The 22119-nt window shown below is 43.5% G+C and overlaps 1 protein-coding gene across 1 annotated transcript in view; it reads left to right on the top strand.

Moving 5' to 3' along the window:
* Positions 1-3617: 3617 nt before the first annotated feature.
* The window catches only part of vav3 (vav guanine nucleotide exchange factor 3), a gene marked incomplete at its 5' end in the record, with an annotated part of 63107 nt that continues 44605 nt past the window's right edge, over positions 3618-22119 (top strand). Inside the window, 2 exons of the mRNA XM_083671747.1 lie at positions 3618-3824; positions 15198-15314. Coding sequence (XP_083527873.1) covers positions 3618-3824; positions 15198-15314 — 324 coding nt within the window. The remainder of the gene's footprint in view (positions 3825-15197; positions 15315-22119) is intronic.

Genomic DNA, 22119 nt, shown 5'->3' on the forward strand with positions numbered 1-22119 from the left:
ATTTACTTATTTGAACTTATATGCCTTGTCTATGCTCACCCTCTCTCTCCCTCCCCTTCTCTCTCTTCCCTCCCTCCTCCTCCCTTCTTGCTCACCCCTTTCTCCATCTCTCTGTGCTTTGCGTTTGTATGCGTTCCCCTCCACTGCTCTCACCCTCAGTTGTAAACAGCTGATCCATTCTGGCCGTCCAGTCATAGAGCATCGGCCAATTGATTTCCCTACTGCCCTCCAACCCAGCCACATGTTGAGAGCGTGAGGGTTATATCATTCACCCGATCAATATGAGATACAAGCAACACAACCCACGGCACTGCTTTATCACTACAGGGCGAATAAAGCGGTACAAGCTCTCACATGTAGACGTTATGTGCTTTCATATAATTATGGCAAACAGCGTTTTTCAAAATCCAGCTTTGGGATGATAAACTCCAACAGAGCAAGGGTACGTTTTTATACGGACCATAAACAAGCAAAGCATAGCTATGAATATCTAAACATGTTAAATCATGCACATCACCTACAGTAGGAGGATATTACAATAGGAGGAGGCCTTAGGAAAACCAAACATTGCAGAACATGAGAAAGCATTTGTTCCTGCATGGGGGTAATGTTACATTCTGTTACATTCATAAATTACAGACACAATGCCCAGTTCAACACCGGAGGGGATTGGTGGAATGTGGGTTACGTGGCCCGAGAGCTGAGGAGGTTCAGGAGAACTACCAAGCTTAAGGCTTTGATCATCTGGCTGCCCGGTGGGGGGATGCCATCTTGTGCCAAGCCTCGAAATAGCGGCTGGGACTAGGCAACAGACGTGGGGATAGACGCTGACCCTGAACACATTGCTCCCTCTCCTCTTCCTTCCTGTGCTGGCCAAGCCTTGTCAGGCTTCCTCCGTCTTCCCTCAGAACAGTCCAAACATGCGTTTCCAATGACTGACTGTATTGGGTCAGAGCTCTTCAGCCTGTCAAATGTAAACATGCAACTTGGAAACATTTGAAAATATTCTCTTTACACAAACTCTGTGGCGCAAGAACCCTCTTGTTTTGATGACCAACTCTCTCATGACAATGACACATACTGTGTGTTTCCTCATTGAGGTTTGACTTACAGAATGGGCTTGCAGTATAGACTAAGTAACACATATCAATTCAACACTCATTCATACACATGATCAGACATGGGGAGCAGAGTAATTTGCATGGGCCATACACACAGCCTCTCAGCTCTCAACGTACCAATGTATCAATCCGAAGTATGATGATAATTGTCTGGCAGCAGATCTCTGGAGGCGATAGCTGAAACAGGAGCTGAGTGCTGAGAGGTAGCTGGTGTTTGGACTCGTGCCACTTCTCTAGTCATCTGCTCTGCTCTAGCCTTGGCATGCAGCATGCCAAGCCAGTTGCCTACTGTTCAGTCACTGCCCATCCACTGCCTCATCGCACACCTAGCCTCTAACAAACACATGGATAGCAAGGATTGGATGTGCACAGTATAGCTTAAGCAAGATGGTAGTGAAGGAATTGTGTGTATTTTGATTGTACCTATCCAATCCTTTTCAGCTCGACACAAATTTGAAAAGTGTAAGGGGTAGGGGTTGTTTCAGGGCTCATGGCCATGAGAGTGATTAGCTCTTATACCTTTGCGGAAAATAGCAAAGAATTCAATAACACTGTGTGCAGTGTTTAGTGGTTATGTAAACGTTTTTTATTAATGATGATCAGATGGTACCTGCTTGCTTTTCCTGGAATACTGAATTCCTAGTTGCTCAACCCCCTTTCAGTAATGTAAGCATAAGAAGCTGGTGCCTTGTAGAGATGGGAGCCAGGCTAACCAGACATATTCCTCCCAGTGAGTCACATACTGTATCTTTGATGCTTACTTACACATTCCAATTTTATGGGGTACCTATGGGTTATTTGGTACCTGAGTCTCATTGGGCCACTCAATCAGAGTTGAGTAATTTCAATTCCTTTTCAGGATGAAATTCTGCTTCAGGCCTATCTGAGTAAGAATGGTGATGTGGCTGGTCAGGTACCATGTGCTCAAGCAGCCTTCATGTATGACAACATTATATTATTACAAATATAGGATTTTTTTAAATGTATTTCGTAAGCAAGGTATGATTGTCTCCATCCAGTACCTGTCCTCATAGACACCCAACCACCTTTACACAATATCTTAAACTACACAAACATCTACAGGTTTCCATAGCTTTTACCATGGCTGAAAATGGAGAAATGACCATTAAATGATCCAGCAGAAAGAGACCTGCTTCCTAGTGCTGGCTGTGACAGGACAGAGGCAGGAACAGGATATCCATGACATTGTGCTGCTCTGCCATTTCGCTCTTATTCGAAGAACGCATAGCCCCACTACACCTCTTCTCCCCTTCTTCTCACTGTGTGTCAACCATTTACAAGCAAGACTCAGGCAGGTCACAGGGGATTAGATCTGTGCCTTTAAGGTATAAAACCCGGGCAGAGAAGTCAGATGGACGTTTACAGGTTGACAAACCATCAATCCTATTAATAAAAACCTGGTTGTATAAAGGACATACTTTGACCCTTCCCCAGTCCATTATGAATGATCCTCTCATACACATCTCTATATATCTGCCCACCAAATGAAAAGCTGTTTGTGTGTGCTATTCAAATCATTACCACAGCCTTTAATGGATAACAAGGCGACTTCATTTGGTGCTCTGTATAGTAGCGCTGAAGAGGAAGAGTATAAATGTTCATTGCCAAACATAATCCCTCATGAGTCATATGCACGTGTACGATGTGGTATTCTAAAAGTATCATAGGGATTTATAGAGGGAATAATGAAATGGGTATCCTAGCAAATATCTGTACATTCTGTGTGCTATTTAGAGCATTTCTTCAAGCAGGAAAGATTCAGTTGACTGATAGTCATGCATTCAGCATTCATCCATTCTATCAATTATTCATCAGTTACTGAGGTCACCACTGCTGCAACTGACCAACTAATCTCCAAATCCAACGTTGGCAATTGAAAAGTGAATTCGCCCTATAATTAGATTGATTCATTCTGTTAATCTAGTGTTTCGTGGAAGTTAATGTCGAACTTCAGCTATTCATATTCAAAGCTATCCAAACCATTATACTTTCTACATGTCTACATGTAGACTCTACATCTTTCCATCTTTCCGATGTTACACACAAACGCAGCGATAACCATATACCAACCACAGTCTACATGGAACATATAAGTGGCAAGCGGAAGGGGAGGCGAGCGGGGAAGGGGATGGTGGACCGAGAGAGTGAGAGAGAGAGAGAGAGAGAGAGAGAGAGAGAGAGAGCGAGCGAGCGATAGGGAGGGAGAGGAGAGAGAGAGAGAGCGCACATACTGTATTGTCAGCGGTGGAATGGTTCGGTCATCACTGAACAGAGTAGACGTGCAGTAGTCTTGACCAATAAATACCCGTGCATTTCGTATATGATACGGAGGGAAGTGGATTTAAACCTGCTACCGAGTTTCGCTTTCATCGTTTGTATGGCAGATCCAGTATGGATTGGTTGTATTAGCGCGCGTTATTGATAATACCCCCATAGACTCGTCAGATTTGTTTTGTATCTCACCTAAAACCCATAATGATGGAGAATTGGAAGCAATGCTCGGAGTGGTTGATCAGCTGCAAGGTGCTTCCACCGAACGCTCGGGTAACATGGGAGTCTGCTCAGGTATTCGATCTAGCCCAGACTCTCAGGGATGGAGTCCTTCTGTGTCAGCTTCTCAACAACCTGCGACCCCAGTCCATCAACCTGAAAGATATCAACATGAGACCACAGATGTCGCAGGTAAGAAACTTGTTGACATTAAAAGTAAAAAAACCCAACAACCTCTAAACCCACATTTTCACGCTTCTCTAATTGTGTTACCAAAAGCGCAACACCACAACAACAGTCGACATCTAAGACCAAAAGCCTGTTGGATGTTTTAATTAGATTAGATTCACTCATTTAGTTCACTTTTTACTTGGGAATGTGGTCATTTCTTCGACATTCTAATTTAATGACTATCAAGGAAGTTGTATTATTATGGTCACTCTCTGTGCCGTTATCTGAACTCGAGTCCAACCTCGCCTGCCCTCTATAGGTGATGAGAGCGGCAGAGTCAGGTGGAGGAGGGGGTTGAGTAGGCGATGTGTCAAAGGTTTACTCAAAAATAACAGAAGGCTTAACGTCCTCTTTATTGTTAAGATAAAATAACAACAAATCTACAGAACAGATAGTCCAAATTGTATACATCATGTTTCTTTATACCAGTTTATTGAAAAGCTAATATTTAGCAAATAATCCAAATCTATCACAGTGAAAGCCATAATCAAAGTGAAAATCATCTATACAGTGTTATCCTTCAAAATGGATGAGTTCCTTCATATTGAGTGAATGGCCAGTACAGGTTCATCTTGAAAATATCTACTGAATCCACAGACAGCTTGACTGTCAGGTGTGGCAGCTCTCCTGTCAGAGACTTTATTGCAGACAGAGCCTCCTGCCACGTGTCCCTCTCCTGGTTGTCAAATACCATCTGGTCCCACAACAAGTAAGTCACAGCCAGGGTCAGATTATAACTCTCCCTCACATGAAGCTAAATCTGTGGCCTGGCCTGGCTCAATGACAGCACACAGGGGATAGTCGTGACTATGGACCTGAGAAAACAAACAAACACGCACACACAAGTGTTCATTACACACTCAAATGCATACTTTATGTGGACTATGTGGACCCAATGATCTTGACAACCCCTTAATCACAGTAACCAATCAAACAATGAAGCTCTGTAATTTCAACTCTATCATTGCATAACGGATGGAGAGTGTTCCCAGAAAAGCACTCCTACTGCGAAAACAATTCTGCAATCCTAACGTCAGTATGATAGGCTTTTACAGTAGTTTGAAAATCGAGTTGGGTCTTTAAATGTTCGATGTTGACATTCTCGTCAAGTGGATCATTAAAGTGAGTTGACAGCACTGGTATTGCTATTGGCATTTGTATTGCTCTGAGTACCCTGAACAAATTGATGAATGACTTCTTCGCCATGTTTGCCTGGTGATTTCAGAGAGAAAACTAGATTGTTGTCGTAAGAGGAGAAGTTCAGTGGTGTATTATACTCAGGGTCAGGTCCAGCCAATGGCAGTAATTATTGATAGAGAGGATCATTATTTGGCAGCATCCGCTCTGAGCCATGACATAATGCAAACAATGTAGCGTCAAATGCTTACCCCAACTGCTACACTATTCTTAGAAAGGGATTGTTACTTTATATGCACACCTGCTTGCATATATACCTTAACCCCCCCCCCCCCACACACACACACACGCACATACACACAAACACACACACATACGCACACACACACACACACACACACACACACACACACACACTCACACACACACAAACATTAAAACAAATTGCCCACAGTACATCACTGAATGCAAAATACTATTACTATTTATAATTCTGTTTAACCTGCTTTATACGTTGATCATATGTTAAGAATATTATGCTATTTCTGTCCCCACACTAGGACCAATTCCCTTTCGTAGTACATCACTGTCCAACAAAGACACTGGGAGGGAGAATAAAAAGCCTTGACAACTTTCTGCCCTCGGCATGGAGGTGAAATTTACATAACTGAGGGTTGAGATGCATGTTCTCCGTAGTGCATTATTCATGAAGGCAGTGGCAGCTATTTTATCATTGGCCCATAACAACACATGGGACGCACCCAGGGGACCTACAGAGACAGATAGACAAAGGCAGTGAAGGAGCTTGGTACAAAGGCCCAGTCTGGACCTAATACAGTAGTCCCATCTCCAAGGACGTAAGGGGGCTTTAAAGAAGCACCAACCCCTGTGGCAGCATTAGACGCGCAATTAAAGCACAATACATTAGCTCCTCTGGAGAGTTAAGCAGTGTGATGAAACAGCAGGCTTGACAAGAGGGAGCATTAGCCTCACTCAAGAGCACTACATGTGGAGTAGTGTACAATGATTTGAAGTGTGACTATTAGCTATGTTTAATCAAAAACATCATCCACTATTTGTATTCAACATTTCCAAGATATCTGACTGAGCTTGGAAGCTGGTTATGTAGATATTAGAGTAGTTCTCAGGGGAATGCATGGAAATGCATCCAATTGCGAGATGAGAGGAAACTGCAACAGGTGCAGCAGAAGTGAGTCAAGAGGAGTGTACAGTATTTCAAAATGTGTTGTATGTGTGTGTGTGTGTGTGTGTGTGTGTGTGTGTGTATGTGTGTGTGTGTGAGTGCGTGCGTGCGTGTGTGTGTGTGTGTGCGTGTGCGAGTGCGTGTGTGTGTGTTTGTGTGTGTGACCCCTGAAACATGACCCCAGAAACAAATACTGAATGCCTATCTTGAGGTTCACCCAAGATCACCCTATTACAAGACAAAGTGCCGCATAGTCAACCGTTGTTTCCTGACCACACATAGCTAACACACAGCTGAATGGGTTTTTGCTCTCAGATTAGCCTCTGGTTGTTGCCTCTGTGAGGTTTACTGCCTTTCACATCTATTACATCTCCAGACACTCTGAAACAATTAAGGCCCAGTAGTATTTGGCTTATTACAAGACAAAGTGCCGCCATAGTCAACCGTTGTTTCCTGACCACACATAGCTAACACACAGGACATACGGGCCTCACACAAGTAGCCCCTTGGCTTTGACATGCATCAGAATTGAGGAAATGGAATGAAGGAAGGAAGTTGCGTGCCCTCCGCCAACTTCAGCGTTAAGCACTGGCATGCCAAACTCGCATAACCTCACAGCCACACAAGATCAGGATGAACTTGTATAAACCTCAAAATAGGCATTCAGTATTCAGTATGTAGACTTCCTCTCATAGCGGAACCAGAATGCATTTTTTTTCATATGACGAGAGAGAGAGAGAGAGAGAGAGAGAGAGATAGAGAGAGAGAGAGAGAGAGAGAGAGAGAGAGAGAGAGAGAGAGAGAGAGAGAGAGAGATAGAGAAAGGGACTTTTTGATGATGCCAAAGCTCTGTCTGCTGATTTAGCTCCAAATGCCTCAGAATTCAGCCAGTCTTGCATATTCCCCTTGTACAATTTCTACTCATTTTCAGTTCCCACTCATTTGAACAAATTCTGGTCCTCTATATTTCTGCCTCCAGGCTGTGAGCTGGGGTGTATGTACAATGATACACAAGGAAAGCGTTAGAGGGGTAGACTGTCACAGAGACGCCTGGTGCCAAGTCCATAACAGTGTTTCCTAACTAACTTAATTCCCTGGAAACTCCATTGGTCAGACATGGGATTTTACAATCCTGAATTAATATTACACCCTTACATGTCATGTTGAGAATGGCAAGATGCCAGAATCGGATTTAAAATTCTAGATAGATAGATAGATAGATAGATAGATAGATAGATAGATAGATAGATAGATAGATAGATAGGTACTTTGTTGATCCCCGAGGGGAAATTAAACTAATGTAGTTTAATGTAATCATGTGGAGGCTTTGCAGTTTTACCATGATGACATGCACATTTATGCAGTTTTCAAGGTGACAGTGGGACAAATCTCTGCATGATCAAGAAAATATGACATCATATAGACAGGCAAATGCACACATGCAGGAACGCACACGCAGGAATGCACACACACACACACACACACACACACACACACACACACACACACACACACACACACACACACACACACAGTGTTGACCTTTCATTTTGTCACTAGATATATTAAAATATATTACATACTTACAACCCCACTAATGGCTCAATGGCTTGAACCAGATGTTAAAGACAGACGTTTATAGCTTTTGATATGTACATATGCAGAGTCCTATTGAAATACATGATGTTTTTCTGAAATATATACTGATTAAATTACATGATTGTGAAAGCCTACTTAAGTACAGTTGAACTGGTATGCAATCGATGTTTATTAGGTTTTTGAAACCTACCCAGACTGGTTCATTTAATCTGTATTGTACTGAGTGCTCTGTGAAAGCTTTTTTGTCAATACTGACACAGTTATCAAGAAGACAATAGTCATCTGTAGTCATCTGATGGTTCTATGGTTGCAGTCATCTGATGGTTCCATGGTTGTAGTCATCTGATGGTTCCATGGTTGTAGTCATCTGATGGTTCCATGGTTGTAGTCATCTGATGGTTCCATGGTTGTAGTCATCTGATGGTTCCATGGTTGTAGTCATCTGATGGTTCCATGGTTGTAGTCATCTGATGGTTCCATGGTTGTAGCCCGCAGTGCCACTGCAACCTTTACATCCCATCTCCAGTGGAGCATTGAAAACCTGGAATCAAATTAAATGGGCTTTATTTGTATCAGGCTAAAAATAAAGAGGTAATAAAAGCAGCAGCAGTGTGTGTGTGTGTGTGTGTGTGTGTGTGTGTGTGTGTGTGTGTGTGTGTGAGAGAGAGTGTGAGTGTGTGTGTGTGTGTGGGGGGGAGGGGTGCATGCATGTGTGTGTGTGTATGGGGGATAGCATTTTTAGAAGCTTGTAGTGTGTTGTATTTCAGCAGCTATCTAAGTTTCAATGTTACCCCTAAGTGCGGATGAAGATTATGTATAATGCATCTCATGCTGCGTATTTGAGAGTGATATGTGGACATCTTCAGTACCATCAAATCGGTTGTGTTGTTGTGAGGTAGACACACACACACACACACACACACACACACACACACACACACACACACACACACACACACACACACACACACACACACACACACACACACACACACAACAGGGTCGGACATCAGCTGACCTGTCTCTCTCACCCTCTGCAGCTGGAACCAGATATTATGTTTTTTTTACTACAGCCTTTTAGAGCGAAAAATTGGGGGAAGGGGGAGGAGGAGGGGGAGGAAGAGGGGGAGGAAGAGGGGGAGGAAGAGAAGAAGGGGGCGGACAGCCAGCATTCACGGTCCAGTGAGAGGATGCCGATCGTACGGCCTTGTCTCAGAGAGCAGGGGGCTGCAGTAGAGGGTGGAGGGGGATGGCATTGCAGATTTTTTACAAAAGGTTAACATGCCCTAACACAACACCACTGTGCAGCCCCCCATGAAAGACATTTATCAAAGAACCTCCACCGGTGACCATATCTTAGCTTTTCACAACTTCCCCTTCATATGACCCCATCACTGAATGTGAAAACCACTTGACCCACTCTGCCTTTGCACAGATAAAACAGAGCACTTTGATCACACCTAATGAAAAAATGTAATTACTATCAAGGGGTGCATATAGCTGTTGGTGGGTGGGGGTTATGGGGTTAAAGTCAGACTTTATTAGAAAATGCTCTTTCTTCACGTATAGAGGGGTAGTCAGTCAGCCGCCCTTCCCCCTTCCTAACGTCTCTGGCTGTACATGAATGTAAAACAAAATGCATTGGTTTGGATCAGCTGCTCAGGACAGCTTCTTAATAATGTAATCAAACTGTGTTGAAATCAAGAGGTAGGCATTTCAGCTACAATTAACGTGTGCTCTGGAATAAAAGACACAGCTGGAAAGTTACGTTACTCTCTCTCTCTCTCTCTATCTCTATCTCTCTCTCTTTCTCTCTCTCTCTCTCTCTCTCTCTCTAGCTCTCTCTCTCTCTCTCTCTCTCTCTCTCTGTCTCTCTCTTTCTCTCTCTCTCTCTCTCTCTCTCTCTCTCTCTCTCTCTCTCTCTGTCTCTCTCTTTCTCTCTCTCTAGCCAAATTGTTGATTAGTGAAAGTGAGTTACTGGCATGTCAGTTGACGTTTTCATTAGGCTGCTGTGCATTATCTTTTAGCCTTCGGTGGCCTCTTTAAAAGTGCCTCATTGACTGAAAATGACTATTTACATTGTACTAGTATTGTCAATACATGATCCGTAATATAACTTAACTTCATAAAGGTCTGAACTTCTCCTACATTGTGTCTATACACCATTTCTCTACACTGACGTTAAAAGTCACCTCCACCAGATTCAGCATGGCTGCTACACAGTCACTCTCTATACCTCAGACACAGTCACTCTCTATACCCCAGACACAGTCACTCTCTATACCCCAGACACAGTCACTCTCTATACCCCAGACACAGTCACTCTCTATACCCCAGACACAGTCACTCTCTATACCCCAGACACAGTCACTCTCTATACCCTACACAGTCACTCTCTATACCCCAGACACAGTCACTCTCTATACCCCAGACACAGTCACTCTCTATACCCCAGACACAGTCACTCTCTATACCCCAGACACAGTCACACTCTATACCCCAGACACAGTCACTCTCTATACCCCAGACACAGTCACACTCTATACCCCAGACACAGTCACACTCTATACCCCAGACACAGTCACACTCTATACCCCAGACACAGTCACTCTCTATACCCCAGACACAGTCACTCTCTATACCCCAGACACAGTCACTCTCTATACCCTACACAGTCACTCTCTATACCCCAGACACAGTCACTCTCTATACCCCAGACACAGTCACTCTCTATACCCCAGACACAGTCACTCTCTATACCCCAGACACAGTCACACTCTATACCCCAGACACAGTCACTCTCTATACCCCAGACACAGTCACTCTCTATACCCCAGACACAGTCACACTCTATACCCCAGACACAGTCACACTCTATACCCCAGACACAGTCACTCTCTATACCCCAGACACAGTCACTCTCTATACCCCAGACACAGTCACTCTCTATACCCCAGACACAGTCACTCTCTATACCCCAGACACAGTCACTCTCTATACCCCAGACACAGTCACTCTCTATACCCCAGACACAGTCACTCTCTATACCCTACACTGCTTAGGAAATATATGGACAGAGCAGAAGACAAGTTGTGGGGGTGTATCTCTTGTCCTGCTTTTCTAGCTGCAGTCTGCTGAGTTGACCCCAACCTGGACCTGGGTGTCAGAGAGTGCAGCTGTTTCTCTCCAGTCAGCAGCACATCCGCGCCTACACATCGGCTCACATTTCCTGGTTACACAGCTGAGAACAGGTCCCAGATGTCCAGTGAATGTATGGGACATAGGGTGATCTATTTCACCATCATATACCGTACATGATATTACCACGGCCTGTGTCCCTGCGGTGTTGTATTAGACTCCATTATTCCACACCTGATAGGATACACAAGTCTCAGAGAGGCTGAAGAGGGTGAGTCAGAGAGGAAGCATGTGAGCTTGTGATGTAATTCTGATACAATATCCTGTTGAGCACCAGGCATTGCTATAGCACTGCAGCTACATGTTCACATGGTCTCCCTTTGTGTAGCCTTTCAAACAAAAACAACACAGGCCTGTACTCTCTCTTCTTGCTGTACGCTTGTCTGTATGCATATCCGATTAAACTGATTAAACAAGCATTTCAGGTTCATAATTAGATTCCCTGTACGGCCTCTGTGCTTTCTCTGTGAGAGAGCTGGCCATGCCACTGCAGTTTAACACTCATTAAGCAATAAGCAAGGAGATGCTGGTTGTCTTTTCATATGGAGATTGACGGGCCAAATATAGTGGAATTTGATTAGGCGCCACAATACGCAACAGGTTGTAAAATATCCCTTATGGTGGTTGCCATGGAGCTTCAGAGCGTACAGAGGAATACATAAGCAGAATGGGATCCTCGTTGTGGAAGCAAAGCACATTCGACTCAACGGTGCAATAACACATGACTTGAAAACCAGAACGTGGGAAGGCGATGGACCGTTTTCTCGTTGTGTCCCAGTTGGTATGCCTCTGAAATGAAACGCTATACCATCATTATTCAGCGTGGTGAATTCTCTAGCCAGTATGAAGCCTCCCTTGCACAACGCAGGCCTGTGGTTCCACGCTGAGTCAATGCTTGATGCTATAGGAGGCTCCTGCCGAGATGTGACAATAAGCTGCAGCGTGGCATCGTCATTTGATGCCAAAGGAGATTGGGATGAACAACACACACACACGCACACACACACACACACACACACACACACACGCACACGCATGTACGCATGCGCACACACACACACACACACACACACACACACACACACACACACACACACGCACACACACACACACACACACGCACACACACACACACACACCAGTCAGGGTTCTCCATAGATGAGCCCTAAGGGGTCTGAGTGTGCCGTAATGCAGAAAGCAGCCCAGTCTTATGATCTGTAGTCTCCCTGGTGTTTGTTAGCCCCCCCCCCCCCCCCACGCCTCACCCCATTGTACAGAGTGGGTTTCAGATGCGTTTTGCAAGACTGCTTCCTTCAGATACCAAAATACTCTGGGATTCTCAAAAGACTCCAGGCCGTCTGCAAGATGGGCTCCTCTGATAAAAATGTGATACATACGTGTAAACATTCAAAATTATTAACTAGCTGCCTGCATACCATTTGCTTTGCTTGTCTTATCTGTGCCTTGGGGCCTTGTGAAGTCATCTGTAATACCTGATTCAACTCAGAATGGAGGACCATTTCATATTTATATTCATGCTCATCACATCACAGACAAATCTGCGTTACAGTGCAAGGATACATTTGGCTCGAGCATGTTATGAATAAAGAAAGATGACTTTGGCGCCTTGCATATTTGACTTCTCTGTGTATTCTATTTTTGACTTTACAATGTTTACTAGTGTAGTGTGTTTAGAGTTTGTACACCCTCTGCTTCATTCACAGTCTACTGCATTTGCTGTCATCATGGATTGCGTTATGGAGTAACTCCGTTTGGCAGCATATTTTTTCAAGAGAAGAAAAATTACAGATAAACCACTTCCTGTGAAACCAACCTGTTACTCAAGACCAGAAAAACACTGACAGTACAGTGGTGTCATTTATGAGGAGTTTGAAATTGGCATGAACTACAGGGCTAGACCCTGGTTAAACTGTTTAAACATTTTAAACATTGTTAAACATTTTATGGCATTTAGCAAACGCCTTTATCCAAAGCGACTTACAACAATACATTTGTTTAAGTAAGTGAATCATCTATCCAACAGTCATCATAAGACAAAGTAATCAATGCTCAAACTTTACATCAAACTGTAAATCTGATGAGTACAGCTTATTTTATCATGATTGGCTTAGGGAAGGTTGCGATGTCATTTAATCTCAACAGCCTCCTCTGATTAGGTCTTGCCCCAGAGGAGGTTCTCATCAGCATGTACCATAACAGGGCACACCGATTACGATCCTAATCTTGGTGCAGTACAATAGCTTGAAGCCCTGTTTACAATGCTGACTTGTTGGTAGGAATATCATGTGTTTTGTGTATCACTTAGGCGAGCGATGTAGCTGATTATGCACACTTCATGATGACAGTGTTGTCCAGCAACAATTAATATTTATCTCACATTTCAGTAACACTCACATTATGTTGCCCCTAAACCTGTAATTACAGTATTACAAACCAGCAGGCAAACAGCTTTTTACAACATAAGCAATAGACAAGTATGAACATTGTATTTTCCTTTAGGCCTATGGTCAAGTAGATTTTACAGATGAGAAAACATTACAGTTAGCCCAGTGGGAATGGCCTAATCAAGTAATGTGACAGTCGTGAGCCAACATCCTCCCCCCAATGTACTCAGGGCACAGCATCCTCTTTTTCAGCCTGTGTTTCCTACAGTCTGGCTAACTGACGTTTTTCAGCCATGTTTTATGTTTCTCAATTATCTTAACTGCTTCCGTTTGTTTCTTTCTCTCTGTCTTGTTTCTCTGTCTTTTAGACACAGCACTCTGATCCAAAGGTTAATAGTAGGTGAGAGTGATGAATGTCCCCCTGAAATCTATGCTGAGCAGCGCATCAGCAGTTTGCGTTCACTAAATCTCCTATTTTTATTCGGCCAACGTTTGATGCTGAGTCTCTCAATGTACTCCCAGATTGATGTGTTTTGGATGAAGCCCTGCCTATTGATGTTCATTAGAACCATTACCCCAAATTTGGGACGCACACTAAGCAGAAATGTTTGCCCAGTCGGTAATTGATCCCATCATTATTTAAGAGTCAAAGGGTCTCAGAGCTGGACTGTTAATACAAGACTCCACCCTAAAACAATGGTGGTAAGTCTAAACTGGCAGGAGTGAATGTTTTGTGTGGCTGCCAAGTGTGAAACAGACGTGAACCTTCACTGGCCTCTGAAGCTGAATCTAAACGTTTAGACCCTCTAGACAGTTTGTGGCAAATGGGTCAGGCAGGCCAGTGTTAAGAAATCATAACACTAAGACAGGCTGATTCTGGGAACTGTGGAATTATCTCAGTGTTTCTCAGTGTTTCTCAGCCTCCCAACAGTTTAAATAGAGAGACATTATTTATATCTGCTTACATTTCAGTCTATACTTGATCAAGTCAAAATGGGGTGTGCCAAGCTCATTTTCGTCACGGAACGCATTGGACCAAATGCAAATAATACATTTCTTAGTACAACTAAACAAATGTCCACTGTTTACAATACTCAATGTTACTGTAGCCAATACTTACCCTACATTCAAGGACAGATTTCCAGAGAGCTTAATATTACAGTGTTATAGCCTACTCAAACTCAGATGAATGCCTGATTTTCAAGATGGGTCCATCTATGGGCATCTGACGGTTGGAAGTAAAAAAAATAAAAATAATAATTAATTAACCAATATACTTATAAGTCCATTACAAGCAATAATAAGAAACTATAGACAGATATATACTTTTCGTTGTTCATATTACATGCACCTTACCAAGTACAATAAATAGCTGTAAGTAGGGGTCTTACTTTTTTATATGTCCTCCAATCCGGGGAGGTGGTGAAAGGGAATAAATAAAGAAATACAAAAAGGAGAAGCAATGCAAGCAATGCTTCCTGATAGAACTTAATTATTGTCTTCCTATTTCAAAGCTGACCTATCCTTAATAAATAAAATGAATAAATAACGTTTTCTGTATCTTTGACACCCCTGGGCTAAAGCATGAAAGTGTTGATATTGCTTTTTATATGACTGGCTAATCATCCTCACAGTAAGAATTATTGCAGATTTTGAGTTACAGCGTGCCTACAGTATGTGATTTTGCTAACACATGATGACAGTTAACATTTCTGTATTTCCGATAGTCTGTTATGAAAAATGTAGGTTTACACAATAACAATTAACATGTATTCTTTTTTCTATTTCCAGTTCCTCTGTTTGAAGAATATCAGGACTTTCCTGTCTGTATGCAGTGAGACATTTGGTATGAAGAAGAGTGATCTCTTTGAGGCCTTCGACTTGTTCGATGTGCGGGACTTTGGAAAGGTAAGCAAAATTGTTCCATCGTGTTTGCACCTCATTTCATGCATTTAACTGATTTAACTTTAATGACAGTTGTGAGTTTGGAAACACCTTGAGTGGATTAGTGCATAATATTACTATTAGACAGGGCCCAGCTAGGATGAAACTGGCGTTTCGCCCAGTCAAAGTGGATAATGCTTGTTTAGCCCCTACTCTTGCAATTAAGCTTTTGGCCCAAATTCAATATGGCGGCCACAATCCAATATGGCTGCCATAATACCATTGAATGGGGGTTTAATCACCTACAAATGTAAAACATATATGATAAAATACAACTTTCAGAGTTATACATACAGACTATTTTGGTGTCATTTCTCGCTATAATCAGCTGTAATGAGTGAGTACAAATTGCCTTTCGTGTTCCAGACTGGATTCTCATCTCCTGAAACACTTGCTATATGGTTTTTGTAAGAATTTGGTTTAGGTCCTATTAGTAAAAAAAACCGTGTATACAGAGTGTACACATACCAAACAGTGCTGTATGTACACTCACTGAGCACTTTATTAGGAACACTATACTAATACTGGGTAGGGCCTCCCTTTGCTCTCAAAACAGCCCAATTCTTTGTGGCAATGATTCCACAAGATGTTGGAAACATTCCTTTGAGATTCTGGTCCATGATGACATGATTGCATCACGCAATTCCAGCAGATTTTTCAGGTGCACTTTCAAGTTGTGAATCTCCCGTTCTACCACATCCCAAAGGTGTTCTATTGGATTCAGATCCAGTGACTGGGAAGGCCACTGAAGAACACTGAACTCATTGTCATGTTCATGAAACCAGTTTGAGACGACTTTTGCTTTGTGACATGGTGCATTATCATGCTGGAAGTAGCCATTAGAAGATGGGTAAATTGTGGCCATGAAGGGATGGACATGGTCAGCAACAATACTCAAATAGGCTGTGGCATTCAAGCGATGATTGATTGGTATTAACGGGCCCAAAGTGTGCCAAGAAAACATTCCCCACACCATTACACCACCTCCACCATGAGAAGGTGTACAGGTGTTCCACCACCTCCACCATGAGAAGGTGTACAGGTGTTCCACCACCTCCACCATGAGAAGGTGTACAGGTGTTCCTAATAAAGTGTTCCGTGAGTGTATATCGATGATTGGCTAATACACCAGGGATCAGCCTGCAGTGCACACGGCAATGCTGTCAAGCCGAGGCTTCCGGATAAATTATGCCAAAGGCTCCCTCACGCCAGCCATTGGTCGTTGTAGGTATGTATTTGAACTCGGTCGTAGGGAGAGCTATCTTCACCGCAGCAAGACAACGGTCTATAGCTCTTGTCTCCAGGTGTTTTTTCCCAGGCATGCTAGTCTCATACCACTCATGTCTTCGGCTACCTGGGCTCATGGCGTCCATGATCATGGTGGTCTCACTCGGCCTCCTACTCATGAGGGACTTCCAGTTCTGACTGTTGTCACTCCATCTGGATCTGTCTCTTTATTGGCACAGGCATGTGCCAGTATCCAACGAGTGTCTCACATGTTGAAGAGACCCCACCCTGCTGAGCCGAGGATGCCCCCTAAGGAGGGTCACCTTGCCTAAAGTGGTGACGACAGATGCATCACTCTTGGGATGGGGGTGCGTACATGAGGGATGCTCTGACAGTCGTACTTCAATCACCAAGGGGAAACGAGCTCCCGACAGCTGCTGGCTCTCACACATGTGCCAGGCAGACTAAACTCAGGAGTGAATTTGCTGTCGCCACGGGGTCCCCTCCCGGGGGAATTGCCGACTTCACCTGGGAGTCGCTCAGGAGATTTGGAGTCGTGATGGCCAAGCTGCCGGAGATCTGTTCCCATCTGGAGACAACACACACTGCAAGTTGTTCTTCTCAATGTCGAATCACAACGCTCCTCTGGGCGTGGACCTGCTAACCCACCTGTGGCCAGACGCACTCCTTTATGCCTTCCGACCAGCCAGTCTCATCTCCCCTGCACTCGAAAGAGCACAAATGTATGCTAATAAACCTTATAGCTGCTCCTAATAGCCCCAGGCTGGCGCCGGCATCCATGGCGAGTGGAGATTGGGTGAGAGTGATGTAATCCGCCGTAATTGCTACAATCCAGAGTGCCAGTGCCCCCTCCACTCGGGGCCTATATGGCCTGAAGTGCAGACGGTTCGAGGTGTGGTGCGAGAACAGCGGCTTGTCAGTACCACGTTCCCTGCAGTTTTCTCATTCCTGCAAATGCTGCTCGACAAGGCCTCCTCCACCGTTAAAGTCTGTCTGGCAGCTGTATTGGCCTGCCACGTGCAGTAGGTACACTATGGGAGCTCATCCTCTCGTTGGTTGCTTTATGAAGGGAGCGTGCCATCTCCTTCCTATTTTCCAGACAGCCTGTTCCGTTGGAATCATTGGAAATGGCAGACATTAGGATTATATCCTAAAAGACAGCCTTGTTGCTCGCGTTGACCACAGCCAAGCGCATTAGAAACTTGCAGGCGCTCTCAGTCCATCCTTAATGTATTCAGTTTGCCCCTGGCAATGCTAGGGTCGCATTGCGGCCTAACACTGCATTCGTGCCCAAGGTCATTACCATGACTTACAGCAGTCGAGCCTCTGAGCTCTTCCCGTTCCATCCGCCTCCCTTCCACCGAGGAACCCTCTGTCCTGTTCGTCCTGTCTACATGGAGAGGACACAGGCATTCAGGGGATGCGACCAAGTGTTTGTTTTCTTTGCTAACCCAAAAATCGTTGTCTTAACAGCACCTTTTTTACTGGATTGTGGCTGCTATCACCGAGGCATACAGTTCAGTGGGGCTGGCTATATCTGAGATCTGTGCTTCTGCCAGTTGGGCTTCACCACACGCATTTGTGAGGTTCTACAGCCTGGATGTCACTGCCCCGTCCAGATATAATTATTTCTATCAGCAATTTTGGCGAAGTCGTGGCGAAGTGGCAACACTCCCGACATTCTCTCCCAATGGTCACTATATTTATTTTTTGTTGCAACAAATCAATCCAAAATACCTTTTTAAGATCTACACCAAATTCTCACAAAAATCATAAAGCAAATGTGTCAGGAGATAAGAATCCAGTCTTGAACACACAAAGGCAATTTGTACTCAGTGGTATTAAAGCTCATTATTGGATTCACTGAGGTGAAATTACATCAAGATAGTCTGCATGGGCACAGATATACAGTATATCACAACTCTGAAAATGGTCTTTTATCATATACAGTACCAGTCAAAAGTTTGGACACACCTTCTCATCCAATGGTTTTTCTTTATTTTTATTATTTTCTATATTGTAGATTAATATTGAAGACATCAAAACTATGAAGGAACACATATGGAATTATGTAGTAAACAAAAAAGTGTTAAACAAACCAGAATATGTTTTATATTTTAGATTCTTCAAAGTAGCCACCTTTTGCTTTGATGACAGCTTTGCACACTCTTGGCAAGTTTGTGTCCAAACTTTTGACTGGTACTGTATGTTTTACATTTGTAGGTGATTAAACCCCCATTCAATGGTATTATGGCAGCCATATTGGTTTTTAGCTAACTCATTGAAATTGGGGCAAAATCCAGCCAGGCCCATAAACTTAATGACAAGAGTCGGGGGTAGACATGCACAATCTGCTGAGAAAACTTTGACTGGGTGAAATGACAGTTTTGTTCTGGCTGGGCTCTGTCTATATATAGTGAGTTGTTGCACCAATGTTAGTGTATGAGAGAAGAGTGCAATCATAGTGGATCACTTATGAATAGTGTACATTATTGAATAGTGAATAGTGTCCTCTATAGTGAATAGTGTGTTCTCCCTGTTGTATGGCATGATGATGTGAGCCCACTATTGTACTGTTGTACTGTAGGCAGGACATAGGAACGTTTGGGTTTCCCCTCATTAAAACTAAACCTTTAACGTTTCAGTTTTTATATGGGGTTTTAAGCCTTTGGTTCATTATTTTGATGGGAGTCTGTGTCTGTGCTGTGCTGCTGTGAAAACGTCTGTGGCTGTTAACAGCCATGCTGGTAGTTTAATAAAGTCCCCAGTGCAGTTTAATTAGAGATCACTGAGGCTATGGGGGGCAGGGGGTGGGGGGATGTATGGCTTTGATGAGGATATGAGATACATATTTTCATGCCCTTTTAGTGTGTGAGTGTGTCTGAGAGAAGGGGAGAGAGAGGGACAGACAGACAGACAGACAGACAGACAGACAGACAGACAGACAGACAGACAGACAGACATTCAGACAGGCAGACAGACAGACAGACAGACATTCAGACAGACAGACAGACAGACAGACAGACAGACATTCAGACAGGCAGACAGACAGACAGACAGACAGACAGACAGACAGACAGACAGACAGACATTCAGACAGACAGACAGACAGACAGACAGACAGACATTCAGACAGACAGACAGACAGACAGACAGACATTCAGACAGGCAGACAGACAGAGTGCTCACCTAGATATTTGTGTACAGTACAGTTGGCAACTTTTTTTCTGGAATTGAGCTTGAACATTTAGTTTGAACATCTGTCAGGGTTTACTCAAGGCTTCAAGCGACACAACTCTACAGCTGAGTGCCACTGTGATCAATAGCGACCCGACCCTTAGCCTGAGCCTCCAGATGGCTATAAACACAACTGACCTTTGACCTTTCCTCCACCTTCTTCTAGGGGAACCAGGAAAAATCTTTCCTAGTAGGGATGCCCTACTAGGCCTAACCCTATAACAGTGACATTTGGAACTGTTTGTGTTTGTAATTAAAACTGTAATCTGTCAGTTGTGATCAAAAAATCAAACATAATTAATTCTGTATGTTACAGGGTATTTTCGATACACGATCAAGAAAGATTATCATCTTCTAAATAGGGCAAAATCTATCTTTAGATTCACGGTATATGACACAATGTGTTGCCATGCTTGTTACAGCAAAGCACTAAAATTGTGTCTTGGTATCATGCCTTGCTGAATTAAGTCATTTATAATTAAAACACAGTTGGACTGCAGTCAAGATGCTCTCTCCCTTCACCTGCCAGGATCTAATCCCCTGGGGTATTCCAAACACAAATCAACAGCTCCTTGTTGAATATGTTTATGCAAATATAACTTAATACTTCAATAGAAGTGACCTATTGACTTATTTGTATTGTCACACTCACTAAATTCTCCATCTCTGCTTCCTGCCCCCACCCTCTCCTCCTGTCATAAAAGTACTGTATGTCAATACGTGATCAATACGTGATCAATACATGATCAATATGTGATTAAAATCACTTAACTTTCTCTACTTCTCTGCTGGGTCGAAAACGTTTAAAATTGTAAAGCGTAGAATGTTGAAGGAGCATGATGAGCTCGACACACAATTCCATTCCAATTCTCTGCCCTGGGGCATTGATTTTAATCTAGTTTAAATGCTCTATAATCACTTGAGTGAATTTCACTCTGTTGCGATGGAATTGGACAGCTATAACGTAACGTTAGTTATCTAGCCCCATAATCCTTGGCTGGCTAGCTCTACAGTCGCTAATGGAGCGGGGAGAGCAGCAGATGTGAAAAGCTGCCACTCACCTGCAGTTAGAACCAGGCTTTTTCTGTCTTCTAGGTATGGTTCATGAATAGACATAACAGTACTCTGGAATAAAACATCCATCCTGCGTGTAACTTTATAGGTTATGCAGTAGTTTTGATTAGGCTTTAGGTGGCAACACACCCTCTCCATCTCTCTGGGGTTTCAGGATTTTGGTTTTGTTACCTCAAAGTAAGAATTCTGTCCTCACAATCTAGGTGCCTGCTAGGTGGTTCACCTTTGTTTGTAACATCCATTGTTGTCGCCACGTATTTGCATTTGTCTGTCCATAACATAAAGAGAAAGGCTATGTTTTGATGCCACAGCACACTCATGTTAGTCTGTGACACTGTGTTGTATCTGCTCCCCGACACACAGCTGCCTCAGAAGACTCCCATATGTCTCTGTCTGCCGAGATAGGGTTTGTATTTTACCTTGGCCTCACATCGGAGCATTTGGAAAACACACACTGACGCAGTCTGCAGTACTTTCACTTCATTGAAAAACATCTGTTTTGCACATCTGTCATGTAGACATACTGGGGAGCTCTGAGGGCAAGGGGGAGCTTTGGATAAATAAGACAGGAGTCCTACAGGCCAATCAACAGAGGATGTTGGTTTATGCCCCCCCAACCAACACACGCACGCACGCACGCACGCACGCACGCACGCACGCACGCACGCACGCACGCACGCACGCACGCACGCACGCACGCACGCACGCACACACACACACACACACATACACACACACACACACACACACACACACACACACACACATTTATTTCTAAGTTGTCGAAGCCGTTGAAATAAGAACTCAGAAGTACAGATATGGATCTTGCTATCATTTCCGTCTCAAAATGGAAGTGCAACACAATCTATACATCTTCTAGTCTTCCTCTTACTTACAGTAATCAATCAATCAATCAATCAATCAATCAATCAATCAATCAATCAATCAATACTGTATGTATTATCTGTAGGGAGATGTTTCTGTGGAGGTGTTAGGGTAAGGTAGGATAAAAACAAATACTGCATGGCAATAGTATAACAAATAGAGTGTGATTGTGTACAGATTATTACAAAGGCATAATAGCAGGTTAACTGTCTGTCTGTAGCAGGTTAACTGTCTGAACCTCAATCACCATTGTGGACATCAATCCCATGACTCCATATGGAAAATTCCCTGTCAGCACTTTCATTCTATTTATGAAATAAGCTGA

Source organism: Argentina silus, assembly GCF_951799395.1.
Source record: "Argentina silus genome assembly, chromosome: 1".
In the NCBI taxonomy this organism is placed as follows: Eukaryota; Metazoa; Chordata; class Actinopteri; order Argentiniformes; family Argentinidae; genus Argentina; species Argentina silus.